The following is a 27,623-nucleotide window of genomic DNA, read 5'->3' on the forward strand; positions in this document are numbered from 1 at the left end:
CAGTCCTGTCTTACTCTTTTTTATTCTATTTGGGGTATTCTTGGCAAAAATACCGGAGTGGTTTGCTATTTCCTTCTCCAACACATTTTACAGATGAGGAAACTGAGGCAAGCAGGGTTAAGTGACTTGCCCAGGGTCACACAGCTAGTAAGTGTTATGTGTCTGAGGTCGGATTTGAACTCAGGTCCTCCTGAATCCAGGGCCGGTGCTCTATCTAGCTGCCCCTGCGCAATGCATTTTTAAGTTTAATGTGCATTATTAATACTTTCTTAAGTCTAGACATGGCAGCTAGGTGGCACAGTGGATAGACTGCTGGGCCTGGAGACAGGAAGACCTGAATTCAAATCTGGCTTCAGACACTAGCTGTGTGACCCTGGGCAAGTCTTAACCTCTGTTTGCCTCAGTTTCCTCATCTGTAAAATGAAGATAATAATAGCATCTACCTCCCAGGGCTGTTGTGGGGATCAAATGAGACAATATTTCCCTACTCCCTTCTTGACTTTTCTCCTCCTCCCTTCACCCCTGATCAATGATCCTCTCTTACTACTTTACTTACTATGTGATCCTGGACAAAGCCCTTCCAATTTCCCAAGTCACCTCCCTCCTCTGTGTGAGATGAGGGGGTTGCATTAGATGATCTTCAAGGCTCCTTCAAGCTCTTTGAAATATTAAACTAATAACTGATGGGCATCAGAAGACAATTGTGCAAGGTTGCTCCATCCCACACTGCAGGGCAGCCCAAAAGGTCAGGGTTAAAAAAGCACCCCCAAGAGCTGGCAGTGGATGGCTCAGTTCTGAGATTCACCGGAGAGCAAACATTATTTGGCATCCTGCCACTAAAGAGGATTTAATTGATGAGCTTTATTAAGTGAAGGAAAGTAGAAAATAATTCTCAAAGGGACTGACACATTTGTGTATGAAATAAGTTTGGCTTAAGTGTGTGTGTCTGGGTATGGATCTGTGTGCACGGGCACAAGTCTGCATCTAGGCATGGGTACATTTCAAGAAGCCCTAATGAGAAGGCATGAGGCCTCTGGAGAAAGGGTAAGTGCCTATGGAGGAGTCCATCATATCCTCAAATACCGACTTCGGTGCTTGCCTGTGCAGGTACAGGGTCAACTGGGTCAAAAGCAAGGCCATCACTAAATATGGCTCTTGATCCTGACTGTAAGGCATACTGAGTACTAAAAGGTCTTTCTGAGCCCTTCCCCACCCCCCAGGGCCTCTCCCCTACTACTACCCCTTGTCCAGGTTCTTTATAGGAGGCTAGCACCAGCCTGGCATATGTGCTAAGGAATGCCTCCCAAACCTCTTGCCCTAGGGGAGGCAGCTGTCTTTCAGGTGGTTGGCCCCATGCTTAGTGAAAGGAGGAATGTTTAGATGCCCACAGAACTCTTCCTACACGGTGAATCTATTTCTTTTCTTCCAGTGCCCTTGCCCTTGCTGTGTTTGGTGATCTGGGGTCTCATGGGAGGCTTGCTCCTGAAAAAAGGGAAGACGTAAAGATCTCACCATTTTTTCCTTGAAATTTTACTGTCACAGAGAACAATTTTTTCGGTCCCTTCCTAGAGAGTGGGAGCTTGATATTCTGGACACTGTATCACAAGTAGAATTTGAAAATGTTAGCAGCACAGTAAGTCACTATGGAGATCACTGAGGCTAATTCCCTCACTTTATAGGGGAGATGGAGCTCAGAGGCCCAGGGAGGGGAAGTTACTGGCCAAAGAATACAACTCCCTTAGGGGCAGTGCCAGGATTAGAACCCAAGTTTCCTGACCCATGGATTTTCTATTATACCACATACCTAATTGTGGAGGGTTCCTTAGAGTCATATACCAACTATTTTTTTGAGGGGGAGGAAAGATTATAAATTTTATGAGAAAATAACCTGATCTAGAGGCAGTTTCCATTTGCTGGAGCAGAATCTTTAGAGATTAGGGTCTCTGAGAGCTGGGTGGCCTGTATGCACAGGGAATTCAGCTCCATTAGGTGCCAAAGGCCATGAGCTTGCCTGCTCTACATGCATGGTCTCTATCTTCTCAGGGTATTTTATCCCCTGCCACCTTGGGTTATTACCTGAGAGGTCAGCCCAGCCCCTGGGCTACTGCTGGGATTTTAGTAAGGTATAACGGGAAGAACCCTGGATTGGAAGTCAGAAGACTTTGGTTCAAATCTTGGCTCTGCCACCACGGGCACATCACTCAGCCTCTCTGGGTCTCAGTGCCATCATCTGTAAAATGGCAGGGTTGGACTAGAGGACCACCAGGGACCCTTCCAGCTCTAAAAGTATAATCCTATCTATGATCCCAGTCTTCAGGGAGATGGTAGCATTGCAAGGCCTCAGCAATGGTGAGCTGCTTGGGGCATCTTCTTCATGTGCCTTATCTTCCTCCTACATTTTGAGTGAGGCTTTGGAGTGGTGGATATTCTCTCTTCTCTGGATTTTTGGGACACTACTCTCTCCTGTGTGTCTGGCTCCTCAGTCGCCTTTGCTTGTCTCTCATCCATATCTTACTTACCAATGGTGTCCCCCAAGACTTTGTTCTGGGCCCTCTTGTCTTCTTCCTCTATACTATCTTGACTGGTGATCTAATCAGTTCCTATGAATTCAATTTGAATTTGTATGCAGATGATTCCCAGATCTATATATTCAACCATAGCCTGCTTCCTGAACTATACTCCTGCATCATTAACTGCCTTTTGCACATTCTGAACTGCATGAATTGGATGTCCCTAGGCATTTTAACATGTTCAAAACATAACTCATTATTTCTCTCCCCAATTTTTCTTCCATTTTTACAACTTTCCTACTGCTGTTGAGGGTACTGCCATCCTCCCAGTCATTAGGCTCACCACCTCAGTGTCGCCTCAATTCTTCTCACTCATCATTCATATCCAATCCATTGCCAAATAGCATTGATTCTCCCTTCACAACATCTCTCATCTTGGGAAGGTAGAATACATCCCCCTTTCTCCACTCACACAGCTACCACCCCAATTCATGACCTCATCCCCCGTCACCATAGCCTTCTCATTGATATCTCTGCCTCAATTTTCACCCTGCTCCAATCCATCTTCCACTCACCCTCTAAAGTGATTTTTTCTAAAACCTAGGTTTTACCATGTCCCTCCCTCTATTCAGTGAACTCCAGTAGTTCCCTATTACTTTTAGGGTCAAATACAACATCCTTTGTTTGGTATTTAAAGCTATTTGTAACTGGACACCTCCCAACCTTCACAATATGTTTCCACTTTTACTTGCTATACACACTATGCAATCTAGCTATCTGACAATTGTTGATCTTCATTCTCAAGGAGGACCAGTGACATCACAAGGGTGACGTCTGGACTTTAAGTGAGACAGAGCTAGGCCTCATTCTCTCTTCCAGAGTCACTGAAGTCCATTAACAAGACAAAAGTCAAGATGATTGGCGATGGTCTGGGATGCAGCGGATGACGTTGGCCTTTTCTAAATTACAGTCTTTCCCAGGCCTCAGTTTGTCTGAGACAATGCTCATTCAATGCCTGATGGCTAGGTAAGAATGGAGACAAAAGATAGCCTAGTTTACCATCATAAAAATATCAATCTGGGAAGGGAAGACCCTTAAAAGTTTCTGGAATAGAAAAATATTGTTATTTACACTCATCCTGAGCCATCAAAACCTAAACAATAAGCCATAGAGGCTTGGGCTAGGGGATATTATTGCCAGAGTGATTTGGGCAGACCAGCCACTGTGGTACCTAGAATACAACTCTCCATTTCCCATCTCCATGCTTTTTCATGGCTGTTCCCCATGCCTGGGAGGCTCTTCCTCCTTGCTTCTACCTCTTAGCTTCCCTGGCTTCTGTCAGGACTCAGCTCAAATCCCACCTTCTGGTCCTCCCAGCTGTATCTTGTATGTACCTTACTATTTCCATTTTGTTTCTTCCCTGGGAACTTCTTGAAAGCAGGAACTTTTTTTGCCTTCCTTTGTATTATCAATACTTAGCACATTCCTGGCACATAATAAGTGTTTGTAGGTGAGTTCAGTTGGGCCTTAGGGAACATCAACAAGTATTTACTGACCCAAATGCCTTGTCTGGACTCTACTATACAGATTCTTGATGTGTGGAGTAATCAGCTTCTCCCTGTGCAGGTGCTTCATTTAGACATCATAGGATCCTGAAAAGGAACATCTCTGATCAAATGGTTCTTCTCCCATCTTATGGATGGCAAACTCTCACGTCCTGCTTTCCTTACCCCTGTGATTCAGAGTTACCATCTGCAGCACTTAATCCTGCCATCTCAAGGTATTATCAGTTATCTTTCCTTCCTTTTACTGTTAAACAACTAAAGTTGTTGGCTTAAAAAAAGATTGGGTTTCCCTATTTCACCCAGGCTGGTAGTACAGGGGCTACCGCATGGCTCAATCCTATTCCGATCAGCATGGGAGTTTTGACCCGATCCATTTCTGACCTGGGCTGCTACATCCCTCCTTAAGCAATATGCTAACCTACCACTCCCAGGGGCTCACAATATAAATGCTAAACTTTGTGTGGACACCCAATCACCTTAGCCCTTTGCAGCTTAGAACTCCTGAGTTCAGGAGATCTGAGACCTTCCCCTCAGTAGTAGGGATTACCATGCCCAGCTGAGTTGTTTACTCTTGCTGATTTCCCTTCCAAACCCTGAATTACTTGTCCATCTCTTGCAGTCAGGCTTCCAGTCTCACCCCTCTACTGAAACTGCTCTTTCCCAATGTTACCAGTGACTTTTTTTTATTGGTATACAGTGATCTTTTATCAGCCTTGACCCTCTTTGCTTTCTTTTTTATCTCTGTAGCTATCTGCTCAACACACCTTGTAGCTGGATGTGCTCATTGCTTGGCTTCCATGACCCTGTTGGTTCTCCTCCCAGCTGTCTGACTACACCTGTTTTTCTTTATCTTACAACCATCCATCTTCTGCCCTCCAGACATGCATGTACTGTAAGGCTCTGTCTTGGGCTGTCTTCACTTTCTGTTCTACCTTTTCTCTTGCTCATCTTGAGAGCTCTTTTAATAAAAATGAACATTTTCTTCTCATTAACAGTGATTAACAGATTTATAGCTAGAAGACCTTAATAGCCATCTAATTCAAACTTCTTATTCTGTAGACAAGGAACTGAAGACAAGAGAGATTAAGTGACTTACCTAAGGTCACACAGACAGGAAGTATCTGAGTTAGGATTTGAACCCTAATCCTCCTAACTCCTGGTCGAGGACTCTTTCACCTATACCATCCTGATGCCCAGTGAGAGATTCACTCAGTGGGAAGATAGTTCTCCAAAGCTTTATTCCACACCCCAGAATATGGGAGCCTGTGAATCCTAGTTTAAGAACCCCTAATGTAGAGAAATGAGCAGTAGATCTGGAATCAGGAGAACCAACTTCCACCCCTAATTTGGCTGCTAATTTTATGTGTGACCCCTAGGCAAAACACTTCCCTAAGTCTTAGTTTAGTCATCTATAAAATGAAGGAGTAAGACTAAGTCCTTTCTACTCCTGAAATTCTAGGACTCAGCCATCTACATGGAAGACAAATTGAGGGGGAGACAGAAAGGTATATCATTGGTTGACTATGCACCATACAAAGTATGACTGCGTGGTGGTCAAAGTGTTTATTCCCACAAAAGCACAAAATATGGCATGACCTGAGATCCAGGAGACCACAGTTCCAGTCACAGGGTCTTCCTCTAATTTATCATGTGGCTTTGGGTTAGTCAATTCCCTATTCAGGTCCTCAGTTTACCCATCTGCAAAATGAGGTTGTGCTATATAATCATGAAGATCTTTTCTAGCTCAGCTACTGAATAATTTCCATTTCTAGACAATACAGTGTCCTAAGTGCACCAATATGGCCCTGAAGGATGATTATGGGAGATGGCTGCCTTCATAACCTTAACCATAGAACATGCTCTTCCAGTGCTGAAAAATGAGCAAATGTTTTCCCTTCATTAAGTTATATCATATTTCTCGCAGCTGTTCCTGGCTTCCTTAAATAGTTTTAATGGAGCTGTAATAACATATTACCTTATGGCCACCCTGCCGTGCTTGTTTCATTCATTACAATTACAGACTGCCTGGAACCGAGTTTGCCTCATTACCAATTCTCACTCCCTCTTATACCTCCATCGTAAAGCCCCTTTCTCATTGCCTTCCTCATTCCTAATTTTTATTCCTTACTCTTCATCCCCTCTACTTTGGAGAGCCCTTGTCACCTCTCTTCCTGCTTCTTGGACCATAGAGGGCTAATGTTTTCCCAAAGGTATTACTATGTGGTAATAGCAAAGGAAGCAGATACATAGCCTGGGAATCAGGAGACCTGGATTCTAGTCCTGGATCAGCCACCAAATTGCTATGTGCTCTTAGGTACCTCACAAGGTGTTGGATTCTTACTCTGTTAAATGAAGATGCGTTACGTTACATGAAGATGTTATGACCTTCTAGGAGTCTATGATTTTGTGACTCTAGGTTTCCATGACTTCATAGGATCACAGAATTTAGAGGTCTAAGCAGGATTGTGTAAAGTCTGGGGGTGGGGGTGGGGGTGGGAAGAGGAGCTCAGAAAAGGTGCTAAGTTTCTCTAGATGGCAGCATAAGTGTTTGCCACCCATTGGCGTCTATTAGCCTAGATTCTAGGGCTAGGGCCAAGGCCAAGACCAAGGCAAGATATTCTGGGGACTACAGTGCACCTGATCAGAAGCTACTTCCACTGATTTCAGTGGAATAAATTTCAGTCAATAAATATTTATTTAGCACATGCTATGTGCCAGGTACTATAAGTTCTGGAGATATAAAGAAAGACAAATAAATAATCCCTGTCCTTGAAGAGCTTAAATTCTAATGGCAGAAGGATGTAAACAAGGGGTGATATATAAAATGCATAAAGAGTTGTTCAGTCATGTACGACTCTTTGTGATCCTATTTGGGGTTTTCTTGGCAAAGATATTGAAATGGTTTGTCACTTCCTTCTGCAGCTCATTTTTACAGATGAGGAAACTGAGGCAAACAGGGTTAAGTGGCCTTCCTATGGTCACATAGCTAATTAAGTATCTGAGGTCAGATCTGAACTCAGGAAGAGGAATCTTTCTGACTCCAGGCCTAGCACCTTATCCACTGCACCACCTAACTGAATCCGAAAGGGGAAGGCATTAGCAGTTGGTAAGGGACAGTGGTGGGGACCAGGAAAGGCCTTATGCAGAAATCGGAGTTACAGCTGAGCCTTGAAGCAAGGCAGGGAAACTATGAGGCAAAGATGAGGGGACAAGTCATTTCAAGTATAGGGGACAGCCAGTAAAAAACAAAGAGCAGTAGATGGAGTGTCAAGGAAGCCATATAGCTGAACTGCAGGTGTGTACAACATAGTAAATTGTAAGATGGCTAGAAAGGTATGAAGGGACCTGATGATAAAGAACTTTAAATGCCAGTGTACTTTATATTTGATCCTGGAAATTACAGGAAGTCACTGGAGTTCACTAACCAGGGTGGGGAAGGGGGAGGAGGGAATTAGGTGATATGGTCAGACCTACATTTTTAAAAAATACACTGGCAAATGAGAGGACAATAGATTGAAATGGGTAGAGACTGTGGACAGGGAACTGAACCCAAAGATTATTGCAAATGCCCAGATATGTGGTGATGATAACCTGAACTAGAGTTGTGGGTGTGTGAGTAGAGAGAAGGGGATAGAGATAAGTGATGTGGTGAAGGCAGAAATAACAAGATGAAGCAATGTATTAGATATGTGTGATGAAAAGGAGGAGCCAAAGAGTATGATAAGTTGTAGGCCCGGGTGACTGAGAGGATGGTGATGCCTTCAAGAGTAAGAGGGAAGTTTGGAAGAGCTGTGGTTTTGAGGGGGAAAGAGTTCTGTGTTGGACACGAGATTCTCATGGGACATCCAGTCTGAGGTATCCAAAAGCCAGCTGGAGATTTGAAACTGAAGCTGGATTCCTTAAACTTCTCATTTGTTATTGTTGGAGCTCTTTCCCACCTCAATTTTCTTCAGTCAAATGAGCCAATGAGGTCTGATTGAAAGAGCACTGGATTTGTAACATGAGGTAGTGGTGGTTGTTGTCATTTTTCAATCATATCTGACTCTTTGTGACCCCATTGGGGGTTTTCTTGGCAGAGATATTGCAGTAGTTTATCATTTCCCTGTCTAGCTCATGTCACAGATAAGGAAACTTAGGCAAACAGGGTTAAGTGACTTGCCCAGGGTCACATCACTAGGAAGTGTCTTAGGATGGATTTGAACTCAGGTCTTCCTGACTCTAGGCCTGGAGTTCTATCCATTGAGCCACCTAGCTGCCCATTGCAATCTGAGAACCTGGCTTCAAATCCCATCTCTACTTCTTACAACCTGTGTAGACAAATGACTATACTTCATTCATAAAATGAGTGGTTTGCATTAGGTAAACTCTAACATCCCTTACAGCCTTAGATCAATGATCCTTATATTATAGTTATTTGTATACAGGTTGTAACCCAATAGCACAATGTCAGCTCTTTGTGTGCAGGGATGGTTTAATTATTTTTCTTTGTATCTCTCTCTCAACCCCACTTCTGACCTAGCACAATGCTTTAGGTATAATTGGGGCTTAATAAATGTTTGAGTTGAACTTAATTACTTTAGATTTGTAAAAGACCTTAAAGGAAGTCTAGTATGACCTCAACCAAAATGTCCTCTTGTATTGGTAAGAATCCAGTCCATATATAAAAGGACTAAGTACTCATCCAGTCTTTGCTTGAGAATTTGCTTGGGGAAACTCACTACCTCCTCAAATAACCTATCTCACTTTTGGATAGCCCTAATGGTTAGGAAGTTTTGTTTTTTCTTCTTAAATCATCTTTAAATGCGTTGATTTCATTTCCACCCATTACTACTAGTTCTATCTTATGGAGTCTAGATTAGCAAGTCTAAACTTTCTTCCAAAAGACAACCCTGTGAAGACTTGAAGATGGTTATAATGCTTTATGTCTTCTTTTCTCTGACCCTCCATGTTTCATTTTCTTCCTATGAATCTGACTCTTGGACTTCACTACCATATCTCAACTGCTTCTCACCCTGGAACATCCCTCTCTCATACCGGCCCCCTTCTCCTACTGATGAGTTCCTTCCTGAGGCCTCTATTTTGGGAACAGGCCCGGGCCAGCCACATTTCATTCCCCTCACTGCTGTTTTAACTTTTCTGGACTTTGCCACTATGCCCATTCTAGGGTATCTTCTTCCCTCCCAGCTCTCCTCCCACACTTTTCAGCCTCTTTTCATGTACTGTCTTCCCCAATTAGAATGTAAGCTTCTTGAGAGTAAGAACCACCTTTTTGCTTTTGTATCCTTGGCACATAGAAAACACTTAATAAAATGCTTCTTTGTTTGCTTGTTCCAGGCTAAACATCCTTAATGGCATGAGCTGCTGCCTCTTCATCATCATGTTTGCTTTCCTTCAGATGATTTTCTACTTTGTAAATTGTGGCATCCATTAATGCACACAGGGCTCCATACGTGGTTTGACCAGGGTAGAACAGGATGTGACTGTCACTTCCCTGGTCTTTTTGCCTAAAGTTCCATGAGCTCTTTTGGCTTGTAGATCACACTTCTGACACTCTGAGCTTGTACTTGAAAACCTTAAGATCTTTCTGAATGAACTGTCCAGCAACTCATCTTTTGCCTTGTATTTGTGAAATTGATTTTTTGAACCCAAGTATAAGACTTGACATTTATCTCTATTAAATTTCATCTTATCAGATTTAGGTTAGCATTCCAGCCCATTAAGACCTTTGTAGATCTGTACCTGTCACTCATTGTGCTTACTTTTCCTACATTTGAGCTACCTGCAAATTGGATAAACACATTAGCCATTTGCATCTTTATCTAAGTCACTGGTAAACATGTCAATATGGGTACAGAGCCCAACCCAGTCTGGAGGAAGAGGGCTCTGCTAGAGAACTTCCATACTGACCTTCAAATAATCAGTGACTATTATTTGGATCCAGACACCAACAGTCTGGAATCCACCTAACTGCATCTTTTCATTTTATATTGAAGAGGATGATAGATATTGTCAAATGCTTTGCTAAAATCTAAGTAAATCACAACTAAAGCAGTGCCCTGATCTACTAGTATGGCAAATCTGTGTCAAAAATAGAGATGAAGTTAGGCTGACACGACCAGATCTTGCTGAAATTATGTGGGCTCCTGGTGATTGCCATTTCCTTTCCTAGATAGTCACTATCTCTTTAATAGCAGGTCCTAGAATTTGCCAGGATTGGAAGTAAGACTCATTGGCCTATAGTTTGCAGACAGTACTCTCCTTCATTTGAAGGGGGCATTTTATTTTATTTTAAAAGCTTTATTGATGTCATTTTTTAATATCCTAGTAGGTGATGGATACGCTCCTCTCTCCAGCACCCTTCTTACAAGCTAGCTTTTCCTGTAATGAAGAAAAACAATTAAGCAAAGCCAAGCACCACAGAGCTGATGTCTGATGTTATTTGCAGCATTTTTCACACTCATTGCCTCCCCATTTCTTTAAAGAAAGGGGGAAGGAGGTGGTTTGCATATATTTATAAGGCTACTGTAATGTTAAAAAATAATGTTTACTGGATTCATTCTACAAAGTGAACTGTGCAACAATTCCATTCAAGTCACATTCATGCATGTGTCTGAATGCATAATATGTGTGTGATATTTACATATGAATTGAGGATGGTTGGTGACATCTGAATGCTTTTAGAAGGGAGGGACCAAAGTTCTTCCAGTCAAATCTAATAAGATTAGAGTCTCAATTAACTAGAATATGGTTTTCTCGCCTTCAATTTTTAGGAAATTGGGGTAAATGCTAAGAAATTGCTGGTTTTACAGATTTTTTAAAAGCAATATTCAGAAGGCACCTCCTTTTCTTCCTTCTTTGAAGAAGTAGGGGAGTCTGAGCTTGGAACATGGTATATACCATCAAACTTGCCTGACATGTTGGTTAGTTTTGCTTAATTGCCTTCTCCCCTCCCCCTCCTTTTTTTCTGTTATAAGGAATGGCTTGCTGGGGCAGAGAAAAGGTTACAAATATATTCCAAAATGGAGGCAACGGAAAAATAAAAAATAAAAATTAGAAATTTAAAAAGCCATATTCAGGCTTTGTGCTGGGTATAGTCTAGCCTCCTGCTGCTTAGCATGAGGTTGTGAGCTTTCAGAAAAATCTTTAAGATCACTCAGTTTAATCTCATTTAATCTCATTTTTCCCCAATATAATGAAGCTAAGGCCCAGAATGAGGATGTGACTCGGTTAGCAGCAGAATGAGGACTGGGACTGAGGCGGCTTCTGGCTCCCAGCCCACTGTTGTCTCATCTGTAGCTGTGCCATTCTATTTAGGTTCCTAAGTCCACAGACTTAGAGCTGGAAAGGACCTTCAAGGTCATCTATGCCAATGCCCTCATTTCAAGAGGAGGTTGAAGAGAAGTAATGTGACTTACCCAAGGCCACACCGGTACCAGTGATAAAGGCAGGCTATGACCCCAGAGCCCCTGATTCCAAATTCCGTGCACTTTCCATTGCTGTCTCTAGTAAGCACTTATTTAATAAAAAAGGGTGAAGCAATAATGTAAAGAAAACAACACTGAAAAACATTTGAACTTTGAACAATGCCATGCCTAATTTTCACAGAGGGCTGATGGTGAAGCATGTCTCACACTTCTTTGCAGAGAGGTGGTAGCCTACAGGTGCACAATGAAGCATACATTGTCAGGCATGGCCAATCTGTTGGATTGTTTTGCTTAAGTATACTTCTTTGTTACAAGGCAGAGTTCTGTTGGGTGGGGGGAGTCACTGGAAAAGGAGGGATATTTTAAAAACAGAGTATTAATAAAAGATTTAAAGGCAAACAAATAAAGAGAGTGAAGGTCAACTCAGTCCAGACTAGGTTTCATTAAACTCAAATTTGCTTTAAGAAGTCTTCACTGTCTTTGTCCAGGATGACATCCGGAATACTGTACACACAGTCAGTGAGGCACAATACCTCTAAAGTGAACTCTTCCTTAGAATGGATGGTGGCAGATAAATCAACCTCCTCAGTCTGACTGACATTCAGAAAAGAAGCTTTCCTCCCCTTTCTCCCTCCCATTTCTCCCCCTGGTTTCTCACCTCATACTCTTCCTTGAACCCATAACCTTGACCCCGCTTCATCTGTGTGATGTGTTGCAATAGGTCTGCTACTCGGATTGCAGGTTGGAACTGGTCCCGGGGGTAGGACATTTCCACTGGCTCACAGCTCCTGTACGGATGGGTCTGGATGGTCAGTGTGGGCTGGGCCAATTCCCCACGGCTGCTGCCTGTTTCAGAGAGAAGAAGGCAAAGCAAACTGTCACCCACTAGCTGTTTCTCCCCTTTGTCCTTGGCTTTTTTTTTCTTTTCCCATTGCTTGGGTAGCTTGGCAGAAGTTGACCTTAAAAATCAACAGAGCAGTGGTACATTTTCCAGAGGCAGCCTAGGGGGATGACATAACAACGGAGTATTTCAGGATAATCTGTCAGAGAGGCTCGGGGCAGCACAAACAGACAGGCTGCTAAACAGATGCAAAAATGCCAGTGGTGGACTGCAGAATGTGAAGATGGTAGGTCCTTTCTATTTGGAGAGCGGATATGAGCAAGGAACAATATTATCTATCACACCTATCTTCTCTTCTCTCTCCTTACTACAAACACTAGTAAAGGCCTTCTTCTCTTCTCCTCTAGATTACATAAATAACCTTCAAACAATTCTTTGTACCTACAGGCAAACCCTGATCTAATTCACTCTTCTGGTAGCTAAGTATTCTTCCTAATTAAACACTCTGATCACATCATCCTTCTACTCAAAAACCTTCAGTGATTCCTAATTGCCTACTGAATAAAATACAAGTCCCTGAGAACGCATTCAAGACCCCTTCCTCACCTCTCTCCCCACCCCCCATGATCTAATTATAACTCACCTTTCAAACATTTCATACTGCTCTTCTTCTGGCAGTGTATATTTGAGCCAAAGTCAATAATATTCTGTTGTAGTCCTACTATTTTTTTCCCCTGGAAGTTTACTCATGTCATGATGTGCCTAGAATGGTCCTCCCATGTCCTCTTCACCTACTGATGTTTCTTTCTTCCTTTAAGGTCCAATTCAGATGCCACTCCTCCTTGCCCCATCTGCGTCAAATCACTTGCCTATATCTCCACACTATCTCACTCTTATCTTCTATCATAGTTATTCATGTAATGATAAAAATAATTTTGTAGTATTTTAAAGCTAGTAAATCCCTCTAGCGATTATCTGGTTTTATCTTTAAAATCATCCTGTGAGGTAGATGCTACAGATATTATTCCCATTTTACGCATGTGGAAAATGAGGTTCTGAGAGGGACCCATCCATGGTCTCATGCCTATTGAGGTTTTGAGGAAGGATCTGAAAGTCTTCTTGGCTCTAAGTTCAGCACTCTATCTATAATGCCATGCTGCATGGACACTGTCTGTTCTGTCTTCCCACCCTCATTAGATTGCAAGCTCCTAGAGAGCAGGGTCTATATTCTATCTTTCTTTGCATGTCCCCAAACTAGAAAAGTTAAGCACAGTTGATGCTTAACAAATATTTGCTATGTAGAACTGAATAGTGCATTTTCCAAAATGACAATGATAAAATGTGAATGAGCTGCATTTTTGTTATGAAACAGATGAAAAGTGTCTCACATCTGATGGGCCCCTTTTGCGTCCCCTCTGTCAATGACAAAGCATGAAAGCCTGTCCATCAATATAAACTCCCCTCGGAATATTGCACACAGCCTTATGGGAAAGTGGACCAATCCCAATCTTTGCTTCTGCTGAGCCTTCTGCTTTTATTCCTGATTGCTTTGCAGAGCCCAGGGGGCCCTTTAGCTTATTCCTACATTGGAAAGATCTTATTGCTGATGGTGCTTCTAAGTTTGGGGGAAGAGAAGGCTTGAGGATTGAGGTGGCTTGACACTGAAGAGTATTGTATTCATACAAAGCAGCAAGCATTTATTCTCTTTTTCCAGTATGTAAAAGACAAGCTGAAATGGGTGAGAGGGATAAGGGGGTGGAGAAGGAGATAGGTTGATCACATAGCTAGAAGGAATGATAACAGATGGACAGCTCAACTACTGAGTAGCCATAAAATAAATCCAGAGCTACAGGCATGTCTCGAGCCTGCTGGTTAGCTCTTCTATAGAGCAATGGAGAATTTATAGAGATATAAAGCACAGATAAGAATTACACAGGAAGACAATGTGTTTAGTGGTTGTGATCTGCACAGGTGAAGGGAGCATCCTTTTCCAAAGGTACACCTAGTGAGTATACTGCAGTATTTTGATTTGTTGCAATGTAAGTTGGATTTTGTCTCCTGATTGAAAGAACCATGAAAGTAGACCACATTTCCAAGGAATGTGATAAAGCAGGATTTTTTAACTTGGGGCCCATGATCATGTTTTTAAAAATATTTTCATGACTACATTTTGATATAATTGATTTCCTTTGTAGTCCTATGTATTTGATGCAGTTAAAACATTATTCTGAGAAGAGGTCTCTAGGTTTACTAGGCTGACAAAAGGATCAATGGTATAAAAAATGTCAAGAACCTCTGGTATAGAGTCTCTCTTGGTGGTGCTAGATGGCATAGCAGACCTGGGTCTGGAGTCAGGAAGACCTTAGTTCACAACCAGCCTCAGACACTTATGATCTGTGTCACCCTGGACCAATCAATCACTTAATTTCTGTTTGCCTCAGTTTCCTCAACTGTAAACTGGAGATAATAATAGCACGTACCTCATAGGCTGTTGTGAAGATCACACGAAATAAATGTTTGTAAAGTGCTTAGCACAGTGCTGGAACATGGAAGGGACTTGAAAACCTTAAAGAACTATATAAATGTAAAGTGTTATTGCTGTAACTGTTGTAAGGGCCTCTCAGAGGGGATCAGGTTCAAATAGTCCCTGAAAGTACAATAGCTCTGATAAATGATCATCCAACTTCTCTAAGACCTCAAGGGAAGGAAAATCCACTACCTTCATCTCATTCCACTTCTGTACAGTTTGAATGGGAGTGTTTGACTATATTGTCTCTCTTCAACTTCTAATAATTGGTGGAGTCAAGCAGAAAAAGTATTTCACATGACAATCCTTTAAACACTTGACAGAATGATCTTGTCCCCTCTAAATTCTTTAGGCTGTAGGCTAGTCCCTAGTTGCTTAAACAGATCTTTGTATATCATTATCTACAGTTGTCTCACCATTCTAGTTATCTTTCCTTTGATGAGAAATTCATGGGGATCACTATGAGATGCTTAATATTTCCAAAGTGTTGAATATATCCATGTTTTCTTTGAGCCCCTTCCTACATATGCTGCAGTTGTGATGATGATGGACTGGGAGTTGAATGCTTCCACCTGACACTAATTATCTGTGTGACTATGGGAAAGTCCCCTTCACTTTCTGAGCTTTCATATCCTCATCTATCAAATAGGGATGAAAACATTTGTTCTGTTTACCTCTCTCTGTTGTTAGGAGATTCAAATGAGCACATCTATGGAAAGTACTTTGTAAACCTCAAAATGCTTTGTAAATGCCAGCTATTATCATAGATAGTCAATGTCAAAAAAATCATCATGGTGAATGAAACAAAAACCACATTTGGAATTTTAAAGCAAAAGCTAAAAATATGTGTAATGATAATGATGCCAGCGCTAATGAAAGACAGTATGAGGATTCTGAATGGAAGGGATTTCAAGGTTGATTAATTCACCTCATTGGAGGCCTTTCTCCAATGTTTTGTATTTCACCTATCCACTTATTAACCTCCTATAATGTAGAAAAGACACCTTTTCAATCTTGGACCATTTCCAGTAGACGCTCTATGCTTAATTTTCCATCATTAGGTTTAATGAAAACCCAATTTCACAACTCACTTCTCTCAGGAACCTACAAGTGGTGCTATGTTTTTTATCAGTCCCAATTAAAAAACGTTATGATGTCCCTATCCGAGAGGGAGTCTTAAAACTAATGTGTAGTTCTATTGCTAATTCAACAAGGGCATACAGAAAACACAGGTTGCTCATAAAATGTAACTCAAACCAGCCAGCCTTTGGATTGCCCATTAATCACTTCTCTTGTCACCAAATCCTTAATTTTCAGGAATGTTCAGTTTTCCTTTTATGGATACCATCAATTTATTTATTGTATAATAATATTTTGAATTTTCTATGACCATTCATACACAGGTCACCTAAATCTAGAGGGCTTCTTTATGTACTGTAGTACTGTACCCTTGTGGTGAGCAGGAAGAGGATTTGGAGTAGTGGGGGCCTTAAAACTGTACTGTTACAGGGGCAGCTAGGTGGCACAGTGGACAGAGCACCAGCCCTGAGCTCAGGAGGACCTGAGTTCAAATCTGGCCTCAGACCAAACACCTGACACTTACTAGCTGTGTGATTCTGGGCAAGTCACTTAACCCCAATTACCTTAAAAAAACAACAACAACTGTACTGTTAGGCATGCGACCACCCAGATTAACCTAGGCCCAGTTTGCATCATTGGTTTCCAAACCAAATAAATTAGTCAGCTCTGGACTTGGTCCTAAATTTTCCCAACATCACATAGGAAGAAATTGGCCAGTGTGGATCAGAGATCCACAGTTACTTGGGAGACACAAAGGATGAAACAAATTGAGCCCAGAGTAACACCTAGGATGTGGGCCTTGAAATAAATAAGCCATCTTCTGGTACATCTCCCATCTGTACTGATTTTACAAAGATTGCTTATAGTCACTTTGAGATAACGTTGCCTTTCTAGCATGCAGTTTGTCTTCATACTATTTGGAATCATTTAAAATGACTAGAAGTTCTCATATTATCTACTCCTCTGGTACAAAGGCCATTCTTCTGGCTGGGAAAGATAGAAGCAATATAGAAACCAAAACATTCTTCTTTCTCTCTGTCAGTAGGTAAAGCTATATCATCCTCCTTAAACACTGGGCCTGATATTGTCAGAGAAGTCAGGGATCTGATTTCAGGAGCAAGCCAAGATAGATTATGTAATCAGAATCAGAACTATAACAAGGCTACTAGGGCTTCTTCCCATGGTGATGAAATGTAGAGGTCTCTTTTTCAGAGGTGCCTTGTTACTCTGGACTACCATCACTGCACCAAGCTGTCCCACATCCATAGCATTATTGCCTCTGTTCCCAGTTGCCTTGGAAGTTCCCACTTGCACAGGATGGACTCTCTTGGGGATAAGTGAGCCACATATTTTTCCTCCTACCTTTGCTACCCCCCCCAACTTGTCTCAGTTGCCAGAATTCCCAGTTATGCCTAGTTACCTTACATGTGGAGCTACCCCAAGCGGATATTCCTTATAGTACAATAAATGCAATTTTTTCATTTGTACAAAACAACAACACATGCATTACTGTGTATCATATGAGAAATTCTTGTAAATCCTTAGATAAAAAGGTCAAAATTTGATAGCAATTATGGATTGTTACATGCCATGTGTCAAAGCTAAGATCTGATTTGGGCTAATATCTGTAAACAGGAAACAACTATTAGCAAATGTGTCATGACATTCCTATTGACAGTTGTTATCATTTGTATATGTCCATCGATTTTTCCTTAGCATATCTAGTTATTATTTCTCAATCATCAGAAAAGATTCTGAGCTCAACGTGTATGAGAAATGAACATGAGTTTCAAAGGATCATAAAACATTAGACCGAAAAGTGAATTTTGTGGAGATTGTTGAGACTAACACCACTGGCCATTTTATAGATAAGAAAAATGAATTCCAGAGAGGTCAAGTCACTTGCCTGCATAGGTAGAAAGTAGCATAATTAAGATTCAAACACAGATCTTGTGAATGCACATCTAATGCTCTCTCCAGTAAAGCAAATGGTATTTTCTACTAAGCCCAGCTTCATTCAAAAACTTCTACCCAGTAATAGTTGTGAAGAAAAGACAGGGATCCATTTAAGCTAATAAATGAGATAATTCACCACAAATTTACAGATGGGACCCTAATAAATGATATTCCCTATACCCTACATTACCCCAGTTTGGTCTTCAGCCATAATACATACAAAGCATGAATTCTTGGTAAGGTTTAAGCATTGACTTGATGGAAATGAAAGGCATATCCATGTAATAATACCAAAAGCAGTCGAGAATTGAAAACAAATGACTCATTTGCAGTTTTGCTTGTTGAATTGATATGACAGAAAATAACTGGTTTTAATTTTTTTTTTTTAGGCAACTGGGGTTAAGTCACTTGCTCAGGGTCACACAGCTAGTAAGTGTCAAGTGTTTGGTCTGAGGTAGGACTTGAACTCAGGTCCTTCTGATTCCAGGGCCAGTGTTCTATCCACTGTACCACCTAGCTGCCCCAAAATAACTGATTTTACTCAAGTTTTTAATTGGTGAAAAAAATCAGAGAAGGATTAAGGTGAGTTCTAAGTAGCAGATTATAGTGTTGTAAGTCAGAGAAGACATCAAGAAGTTTTGTAGCTTTCAAAGACTATTTCTGAAAAGTTTTTAGGACCCACTAAATACTAACTGAATGTTTGGCAACCAATCATTCCAAATTAGATAATTTTGTGTATGTTGTTGTTTTTTTGCTTTTTTTTTTTCCTGCACCAAGATTAGTATTGACAGCATAGGTCTGTAAATGTAAAATCAATATTGAGGGGGAAAGTGACTTTTACTTATGAAAAAGCTTAAGAAGATTTAGGAAAACCTATGTGGATACGAATCCATTCAGATTTGCTATACAGTCTGAAAATCTGATTTAATTTTTCAGCTATTTGTTCTAAGGAACCCAAAATTCTAGGGTAATCAGCATATTTATGACTTCAGCTCAACAAGTATTAATTAAGATCCTAGTAAGTACTGAGTACTTAGAGATTGACAATCATTTTTTTGTTAAAAGAAAATAAAACAGTCCCTATCCTCCAATTATAATATACACATAGGTAAACATATACAAAATATACGCAGAACAATTGGAGGGATAGTACTTTAATAACTGGGGGAACCAGGAAAATCCTGCAGGAGGCTGTATCTGAGCTGTGCTTTGAAGGATGCTAAGAATTCTACAACCGGAAGTGAGGAAGGTATTCCTGGAATGGGGAACAGCCTGTGCAAAGGCAGAGAGATGGGAGATGAAATGATCAGCACAAGAAATATGAAGCACAACGGTTCAACGAGCATGTGGGATCCATGGGTGGGGATAATGTGGGGTCAGTCTGGAAAGATAAGTGGAAGCTGGATCGTGAAGGGCTTTCAAGGACAGACAGAAGAGTTTGGATTTTATCCTAGACACAAAAGGGAGCCATTCAACCGTCTTCAGCAGGTGAGTGACATGATCAGACAGCAAATATTTATTGACTTCCAACTATGTGCAAATTCTCCATGTTAAAATTAAGGGGAAGGGACTGAGTCAGATGTAAAGAGTTTAAGGAGCCAGTGATCAAAGAAGAACCAGAAAATTTAGACAACTCTATTGATATTAGACATGGTGATAAGTGGCAGTGCACTGGTGGAAACTGTTTTGGCTGAAGAAACCATGGCACTAGTTGCCAAAATGGGGGAATTTGTGTATTTCTTTAACAAGATGGAAAGTGAGATGATAAGAATGGCAAAGAATAGCAAAGAGGGAGAGGATGTTAGCTAACAGGGCTATCAGGCTCCGGGGGAATTTTTTTCCCCAAGATAAAGAGGACTCATGTATGTTGAGAGGCAAAAGGAAAGGAAGCAGTGAAGAGGGAGAGAAGAAGATGTGTGTAAGAAAAGACATGAATGAGGGAGTAAGGTCCCAGATGAGAAAGAAGGAAGGACAAGACCAGGATGGAAATATGATCTTGGATATCTCTTCTTTTAAAACAGAAAAGGAACTAATGAAGAAAGACAGAAATGAGATTTCATATGGAGAAAAGTCTAGAGATATAGGGATGTTCTGGGGTAGAGATGAACATGAGTGAGGGAGATGTTTCTGCCTTCTAATAAATTAGGATCATGTTCCAAGGAAGAAGAACAGGAATCCAGAAGTCATCTCCCATGAAGATCAAAGACATTCAGGATACTTTATTTGGAGAAGAGAGGAATAGAGAATATATAATAGCTGTCTTTGAATAAGTGAAATAATTTTATTTAGAAGGAAGATGACATTTATTTTTCATTGCTCCAGAAGGTAGTACTCTGACTAATGAATCAAAAGTTACAGGGAAACAGATTTCGGCTTAGTATAAAGCAGAACTTTCTCACTAGAGAAGTTTGTAATGGATACCTTTTGATGTAGTCAGGTCCTCACCACTGGAAATGTTCAAGTAGAGACAGTTAAGCTTCTATCAGGAATACTACAGAAGGAATTTCTGAATGAGGTGGAAGATTGGACTAACTATAGTGAATGGTCTTTCAAAATTGAGGATCTTAGTAATTGGTCATCTCTCCCTCTCATTTTATGGATGAGGAAATTAAGGCACAGAACAGCAAAGTAATTCTATCTAAAGTCACTCAGAGAGTGTCAGAGATCAGATTTGAACTCTATGTTACATTCTTTATACTATATTATATTGCTTCCTTTTCCTCCTCCTTATCATCTTAGTTAGGATTTATATAGCCTGTTAAGGCTTGCAAAATACTTTACATGTTATCTCATTATATTCATTTTACAGATGAGGAAACTGAAGCAGAGAGAGGTTAAGTGATTTGTCCATGGTCACACAGCTATAAAGTGTCTGAAGCAGGAACTGAACTCAGGTATTCCTGACTCCAAGTCCAGAAGTCTATCCACTATGCCACCTAGCTGCCTAGCTTCTCTCTAACTTCAAGATTCTATGCTTGCATATTGTTCTAGCCCTTTTAATTACTAATAAAATGGTTTAGTGAAATGCAAAGAAAAATGCATGTTGCTACCTCAAATTTAGCAGACTGGACTATCAAGAGAAAAACGAGTAAGTACAAAATGGAGAAAACACTACCAGTTTTAGAGCTTTATGACTTATACCATCTGGGAAAGGTATGATAAAGAACCAGGAGGAAGACAGCTTTGTTGCTGGTCTTTCCTAATAGCTAAAGACACAAAGAGAAAGGGGAAAGTAATTTTGAAAAAAACAAACAAACAAACTTAGTTTTTTTGTAATTAGAGGCCCCAACATAGGGGTGGGTAGGAAGCCTGAGGAAGAAGAAATGATTTCTGGCAGCAGGAAAACCAAGAGTCAACCACCCAACCCAACTGCCCCCTCACTGATAAGCATGCAAAACTGTTCCTTTTCAAAGTTGTTCTTTCATGTCCCCCAATAATTTCTAGCTTCCAGAATGATAGAAGCAGCATCTTTGTTTTCAGGTTTAATTCTATTAGCTTTGGCGAGTGTGTAAAGCGATAAGCTGCCTTTGCTCAGAATTCCTTGCTTCCTGAGGAGTACCGCTGATGGTTTTAATTACATCCCCATCCAATTTGTCTGTCCCTGAGTAAAGGTTGTCAGCTTCCTGTCAACTCCAAAGAGAGACTCAGGGATGCCTGAGATTGGCATTGCTCTAGTACTCTAGGGGCACTGTGCCATTTGCAGCGCTAGCTTAGAATTTGGTGTTATAGGTGTATCACAGCACAAGCTAAACAGTCTTCAACTAGGTAATGTATTATGGGACATAGGAAAGGAATTGAAAATGTCTCATACTGATAATGCCACTTGTATGTGCTTATATTCTCTCTCTCTCTCTCTCTGTCTCTCTCTCTGTCTCTCTCTCTCTCTCTCTCTCTCTCTCTCTCTCTCTCTCTCCCCCCATTCCTTCCATCTTTCTCCCTCCCTCCCTCCCTTCTTTCTCCCTCTTCCTCTGTCCACTTCCTTCTCTCTTCCTTCCTTCCTTCCTTCATATTTCCCTTGCTACTGAATCAGTTATAATTCTGATAAATTTTTGCAAAAATTGTTGTTTAACAATACAATGAGAGAATCAAAGAGCTGGAAGGAAACTCAGAGTCCATCTAGCTGGTCAAACTCCCTACCTAATCTATGAATAACCACTACTATCACCTCAGCCAGTGGCAATTTAGGTCTTACTTAAATACCTTTAGTGACAGGGAATTTCTTGTTTCATAAGTCAGCCCATTCTCTTGGTAGAAAGTTTGAACTGTAAGAAGCTCATTATTGTGAACCTGCCTCCTTGCAATCTTCACTTACTGTTTCTGGTCTTGCCCCCAAAGGCCAAGCAGAACAAGTTTAATCCTTTTTCTACATGATAGTCATTAAAACACTTGAAGACAGTGAACTTTCCCTTCTCTTTCATTCACCATAAGTCTTCTGTTCTCTAGCCTAAATATCCCCAGTTGCTTCAATCAATATACATAAGCCATGGCTTCAAGCACTTCACTATACTGTTTGTCATCTTATGGAGATACTCCGACCTATCAATGTCTTTTCCAGTGTGTAATTCCCAGAACTGAGCACACCCCTCCAGCTGTTGCTTGATCACAGCAAAGTACAGTAGGACTATCAAAACTCCTATTATGGACTCTATATTTCTATTAACACGCACTGAGATTGTATTATCTTTTTTGGTTGCCATCTCACACTACTGGGTTTTTTCTTTTTATTTGCTTTTTTGCTAGGCAATGGGGTTAAGTGACTTGTCTAGCGTCACACAGCTAGTAAGTGTCGAGTGTCTGAGGCCAGATTTGGACTCAGGTCCTCCTGATTTCAAGGTTGGAGCTCTATCCACTGCAACACCTACCTGCCCCTATACTACTGTTTTATTAAACTTTTCACCCACTGACGCCTCTAGATCTTTTTCACTTGAGTAGCTCTCTGTGGGCATGTCTCTTCTGTGATAATATATTTTTTTAAGCTAAGTGTACAACTTTATGTTTATCTCCATTAAATATCAAGTACACCAAGCAAAAGGATTTGCTATAGGTGTCAAGGATCTCCAAAGGTATTTATTTGTAGATGACATTGTATTAATTGCTTGGAACTCTAGAACACTATAAGATCTCCTTAGTGAAAGCCACAGCAATACCAAAGAGATTCATGTCACTATTAACATTGGAAAGGAAATGAAATGGACATGCATACTATCAGAATTATGTTAGGAAGCTGGACAGGCAGCCCATTTAATTAGTCTGTTAGCGCACAGAGGGAAAATAAGTGGGGCCTGAAATTGAATAAGAGACAAGTCAGACTAGATGGCTTTTGGGGCCTCCAATGTTTTCAATGATCCCAAACTATTTTCTGCAATAAATACCCATCTTTAAAAAAAAAAACAATGGTATTATGCCAGTGATTCACATGGCTGTGAATCATGCAGCCCTAAGATTTCAGCAACATTACAAGCAACTGAAAAGACAATGAAAAGATGCATGTAGATGTAGGAAGGCCACAGAATGTTCCCAATAATGAATTGCATATGAAAAGTGGTGTAAAAGATATCATTGGAGACATGAATGGTAGCCCAGTCATGCCATGAGAATGAAAGATGACATATGGTCAGTTCAAGTGCTACAATGGTTCTACTAAGACAGCAAAAGAACCAGAGAAAGTATTCCATCTTATTGGATGGTATATAAATTGAGGATTTATGGAAAGAGATGGTCACATTTGTGTAGAATGAGAAAGAATGGAAAGATTTTGAGTTGATTGAAGGTGTACCCACATGAAATAAATTTTTAAAAAGCATTTGTTAAATACAAACTGGGCACCAAAAGAGATAAAATTTAGATAAGGTATTGTGCCTGAACTGCCAAAAGAAGGACATGCCATTTGGCTTCAGCCTAGCATTTCAGGCTTTCAGCTCCTTTTTGGATCCTAGTTCTGTCCTTCCGTGTAGTGTTTAGGCAGCCCATCTTCTATCGTGTTCCAACCTGAAAGACCTATCACATACTCGTTGGTCAAACTAGCAGTATCTATTATTTTTTTTGGCAGTGTGGGGGTAGAGTTTGACAACCCTCAGAATTGACTTGTGAGTTTATCTCTCATTGATATGTAAGAAGAAACAATGGAAAAGTTGGTTAGTCGTTGTGCTTCATTCTTGAAGAAGACCAACATGACATCACTACACTGAGGTCAAGGTGCAGTGTGTCTGACTGTGGATGATCAGACTGATAGGAGCTTGCCAGGCTCTGCCACAGGTTGGGCACAAATAGTCCGTGTGAACATTTGGAGTGGAGATGTCTCTAAATTGCACATTTCACATTTCTTTTGAGCTGCTACAGTCCTGTTTTGCTGGTAGAGCACAGTGCCTCCTCTGATGTAGGCACACCATAATAGGTGTTCTTGTGCCAGTGTCTCCCATGTCTCACAATCAATTCCAAAGTTCTTCAGAGAGAACTTGAGAGTATCCTTATATCACTTCTACTGACCTTCATATGAGCACCTGCCTTGTGTGAGTTCTCTACAAAATAGTCTTTTAGGCAAACATATGTTTAGCATTCAAACAACATGGCCAGACCATCAGAGTTGCACTCGTTCAGTAAAGTTTTAGTGCTTGGCAGTTCAATTCTAGAAAGGACCTCAATGTCTAGTATTTTATCTTGCCAGGTGATCTTCAGAATCTTCCTAAGAATTCAAATGGGAGCAATTCAATTTCTTGGCATGGCACTGGTAGACTGTCCAGGTTTCACAGGTACACAGTAATGAGGTCAACACAATGACTCTGTGGATCTTCAATTTGGTAGGCAGTCTAATACCTTTAATACCTCTTCTCTCCCATGCTTTTGTTTGAAGCCTTCCAAGAGTTGAGTGGCTCTGACAATGTGTGTGCCAACCTCATGACCTATGTGAACATCCTTGGAAAGTACATTGCCAAAGTAAGTGAACTTATTCACAACATTCAAAATTTCCCCACTTGCTATAATTGATGGTTCCATACGGATGGTGTAGTGCTGGCTGGTAGAGAATCTCTGCTTTCTTGGTGTTAATTGTTAGGCCAAAATTAGCACAAGCAGAAGAGAATTGATCCATACTTTTTTTCATCTTATCCTCTGAGGCTGCATTGAGTGCACAATCACCTGTGAACAAAAAGTCATGTACCAATTCTCCCTCTACTTTAGTCTTGGCTTATAGCCTTTTCAAGTTAAATAATTTACTGTCAATGCAAAAGCTGACCTCGATGCCATTTTCAGTTGTATGGAAGACGCCTGCCAACATTGCTGAAAATATGCTAAAAAGCCCTGGAGTAAGCACATGGGCTTGCTTCACTCTATTGGTGACTGGGAAAGCATGAGCGCATCATCTATATCTAGAAACTGTACAAGCATGCTGTCATAAAACTGACATATGACACTGATGAATTATCTGGGTAACCAAATTTTGTCATGATTTTCCACAACCTCTCATGACTCACAATATCAAAAGCCTTGGTCAGACCAATGAACATTGTGTACAGACCTCTGTTCTGCTCCTGATGTTTCTCCTGGAGTAGTCGAGTAGCAAACACCATATTAACTGTTCCTTGGCATTTTCTGAAGCCACACTGGTTCTTGGGTAGATGACTATCTTCCAGGTGAAGGATTAGCCTATTAAGGAGGACTCCTGCAAAAATCTTGCCAGCAACTTCTAAGAGTAACTAATGAAAAAGTGCACCCTTTTGGAAGAAATCAATTTCAGTATAAGGAGAACATGTGCATGAAATGTTTTTGCCATCTCTTGGGGAGGGTACAGTTCCCTTTATCACAGTCTCCTAGTTTAAAATGTGGCCAAGATACTCTGGAAATCCATTTTTAAATAATTGATTCTTTTCATCAAAGGCTCACAAAAAGGCAGACAACATTCTGCAAATTCCTATTGGAGTAATGGGAGAAGAAAGAAGTTTAGTAATTTAACCCAAAGCAAACAATCAAGGAGGAATGACTCAAGAAGAAGGCTCTTCCCTTCTGATGTTTCTAAAAACAACAGCTATACATGTAAAACTCTAGTCATTCATTGACTATGAACACCATATATTTAGCTGAAGCTATTGATTTATGTTTGGCCCACACAAACATCAAGATAAATGAACAACAATGAAACCCTTCTGATAGTCTGCCAATATTAAGCTGTTTCAGCAACTTGAGGATAGAAGGCTGAATTCTTAAGATTTGTCATATCCACAGAGGTCAATTTATTCCATATGTCCCAACATTATGATGACTGGGCAACTGATCTGTAGAGCAGAATGGCAGCAGCTGTTGCTAATAACTCTGATGAAGGTACCAGCTCCTGTCAGTAGCCAGATTATAAAAGTGAAGTGAATTCAACCTTTTGGGATCATTTTTATATACTGGGCTTCTCACTGCATAACTGACTGGACTGTTAGAATGGAAAACAAGAGAGCCCAGTGAGACCAGTTGGTGGCAAAGTAGGACAACTCTGATAAGTATGGTTTCACAGGTGGCTTTCCTTGTAAATCTGTATTTTTATTCCTATGTAATATATGTGACCTTGTGGAGGGTCTCTTGTGGTGAACTACGCTGAAAGTTGGTAGAGATCTTGAGGCATAACATACAACAAGGAGCTAGACTAACGAAAATGTTGTGTCACAACATCTATGAGAGCTATGCCTGAGACATAATATCCTATTCTCTGGGGCCTATAATAGTGGTCTTACACAAAAGCTAGGAAAAGGAGATCTGGGTCCAAGAACATTTTTGTCTCTAAAAATATCTAGAAGAAAGAGATACTCTATCTGATAGATTCAAAATTCCCATTGGATGGAAAGGTGTGCGTAATAGCAGAGCTAATTCATCAGGCTTTGTGATGGTTTTGATAAAACATATTTCAGAATAACCCAACTTAATCTTCAAGATTCCTTCTAGCTCTAATTCCTATGACTCCCCATTTTCTAGTTCTGAGTTCACCAAGCAACCTTCTAATTACAATTTGAGTTTCTCAGGTCCTTTGACACCAGGCAGGGGTATCATAGACAAAAGGCAAAACACAATGATCATAGAAATAGTACAGTCCTTGCTTTACATGAATAAAGTGGTACTCTGGGTTATAAACCAAACTATTATAATTATGGCAACTGGGCCTTGATTCACTAAGGCCTTGTCACCCTTGTGTAAACTGATGTGAGTTTCTGTACCAACAAACCTGAGGATTCCATGAATGTATAACACCCCACAAGCCCAGTCTCTACTGGTTGGCTGTTCCTATTAAGGTAATCATGGCAGCTCAGCTAATTATGACTGAGATAAGGATCAAGAATTTTCCTCTTTATCTTGTATGCTGTGTCACTAAGACAGCCTCTACTAACACCAAAAGGTAAAAAAAAAATGAATAGTCTTGGAATCAGAAGATTTGTATTCAAATCACAGATCTGCTAGTTAACATATTTGTGTCTTTGGTTAATATATTTTAACGCTCTAGGTTAAATATTTCTCTTATATAATATGAGGGAGTTAGGTTAGATGACCTCCGAGTTCCCTTCTAGCTGTTAATCCCTAAACCTGTCAAAGGAAGAATTAGATGTAGAATATTTTTTAAAAAATGGCTTTAACTGCCTTAGGATGAGAAAGGGAATTGAGAGCCATTTCCTATCCTAAAATAATTATTAATAATTAACTTAACATTGTTCTACTCAGTAAAATATTCAGTTACTAAGGAAATGAATCAGT

At 40.6% G+C, this 27,623-nt stretch overlaps 1 protein-coding gene across 9 annotated transcripts in view; it reads right to left on the reverse strand.

The window, feature by feature from the left end:
- PTPRT (protein tyrosine phosphatase receptor type T) overlaps nucleotides 1-27,623 on the reverse strand; it is a 1,323,147-nt gene that overhangs the window by 103,359 nt on the left and 1,192,165 nt on the right. For all 9 annotated transcript variants that reach the window (XM_020998700.2, XM_020998699.2, XM_020998698.2 and 6 more), the window contains one exon: nucleotides 12,158-12,345. In XM_020998700.2, coding sequence (XP_020854359.1) covers nucleotides 12,158-12,345 — 188 coding nt within the window. The remainder of the gene's footprint in view (nucleotides 1-12,157; nucleotides 12,346-27,623) is intronic.

Source organism: Phascolarctos cinereus, unplaced genomic scaffold (assembly GCF_003287225.1).
Source record: "Phascolarctos cinereus isolate Bilbo 61053 unplaced genomic scaffold, phaCin_HiC Scaffold_2;HRSCAF=192, whole genome shotgun sequence".
NCBI classification, from domain to species: domain Eukaryota; kingdom Metazoa; phylum Chordata; class Mammalia; order Diprotodontia; family Phascolarctidae; genus Phascolarctos; species Phascolarctos cinereus.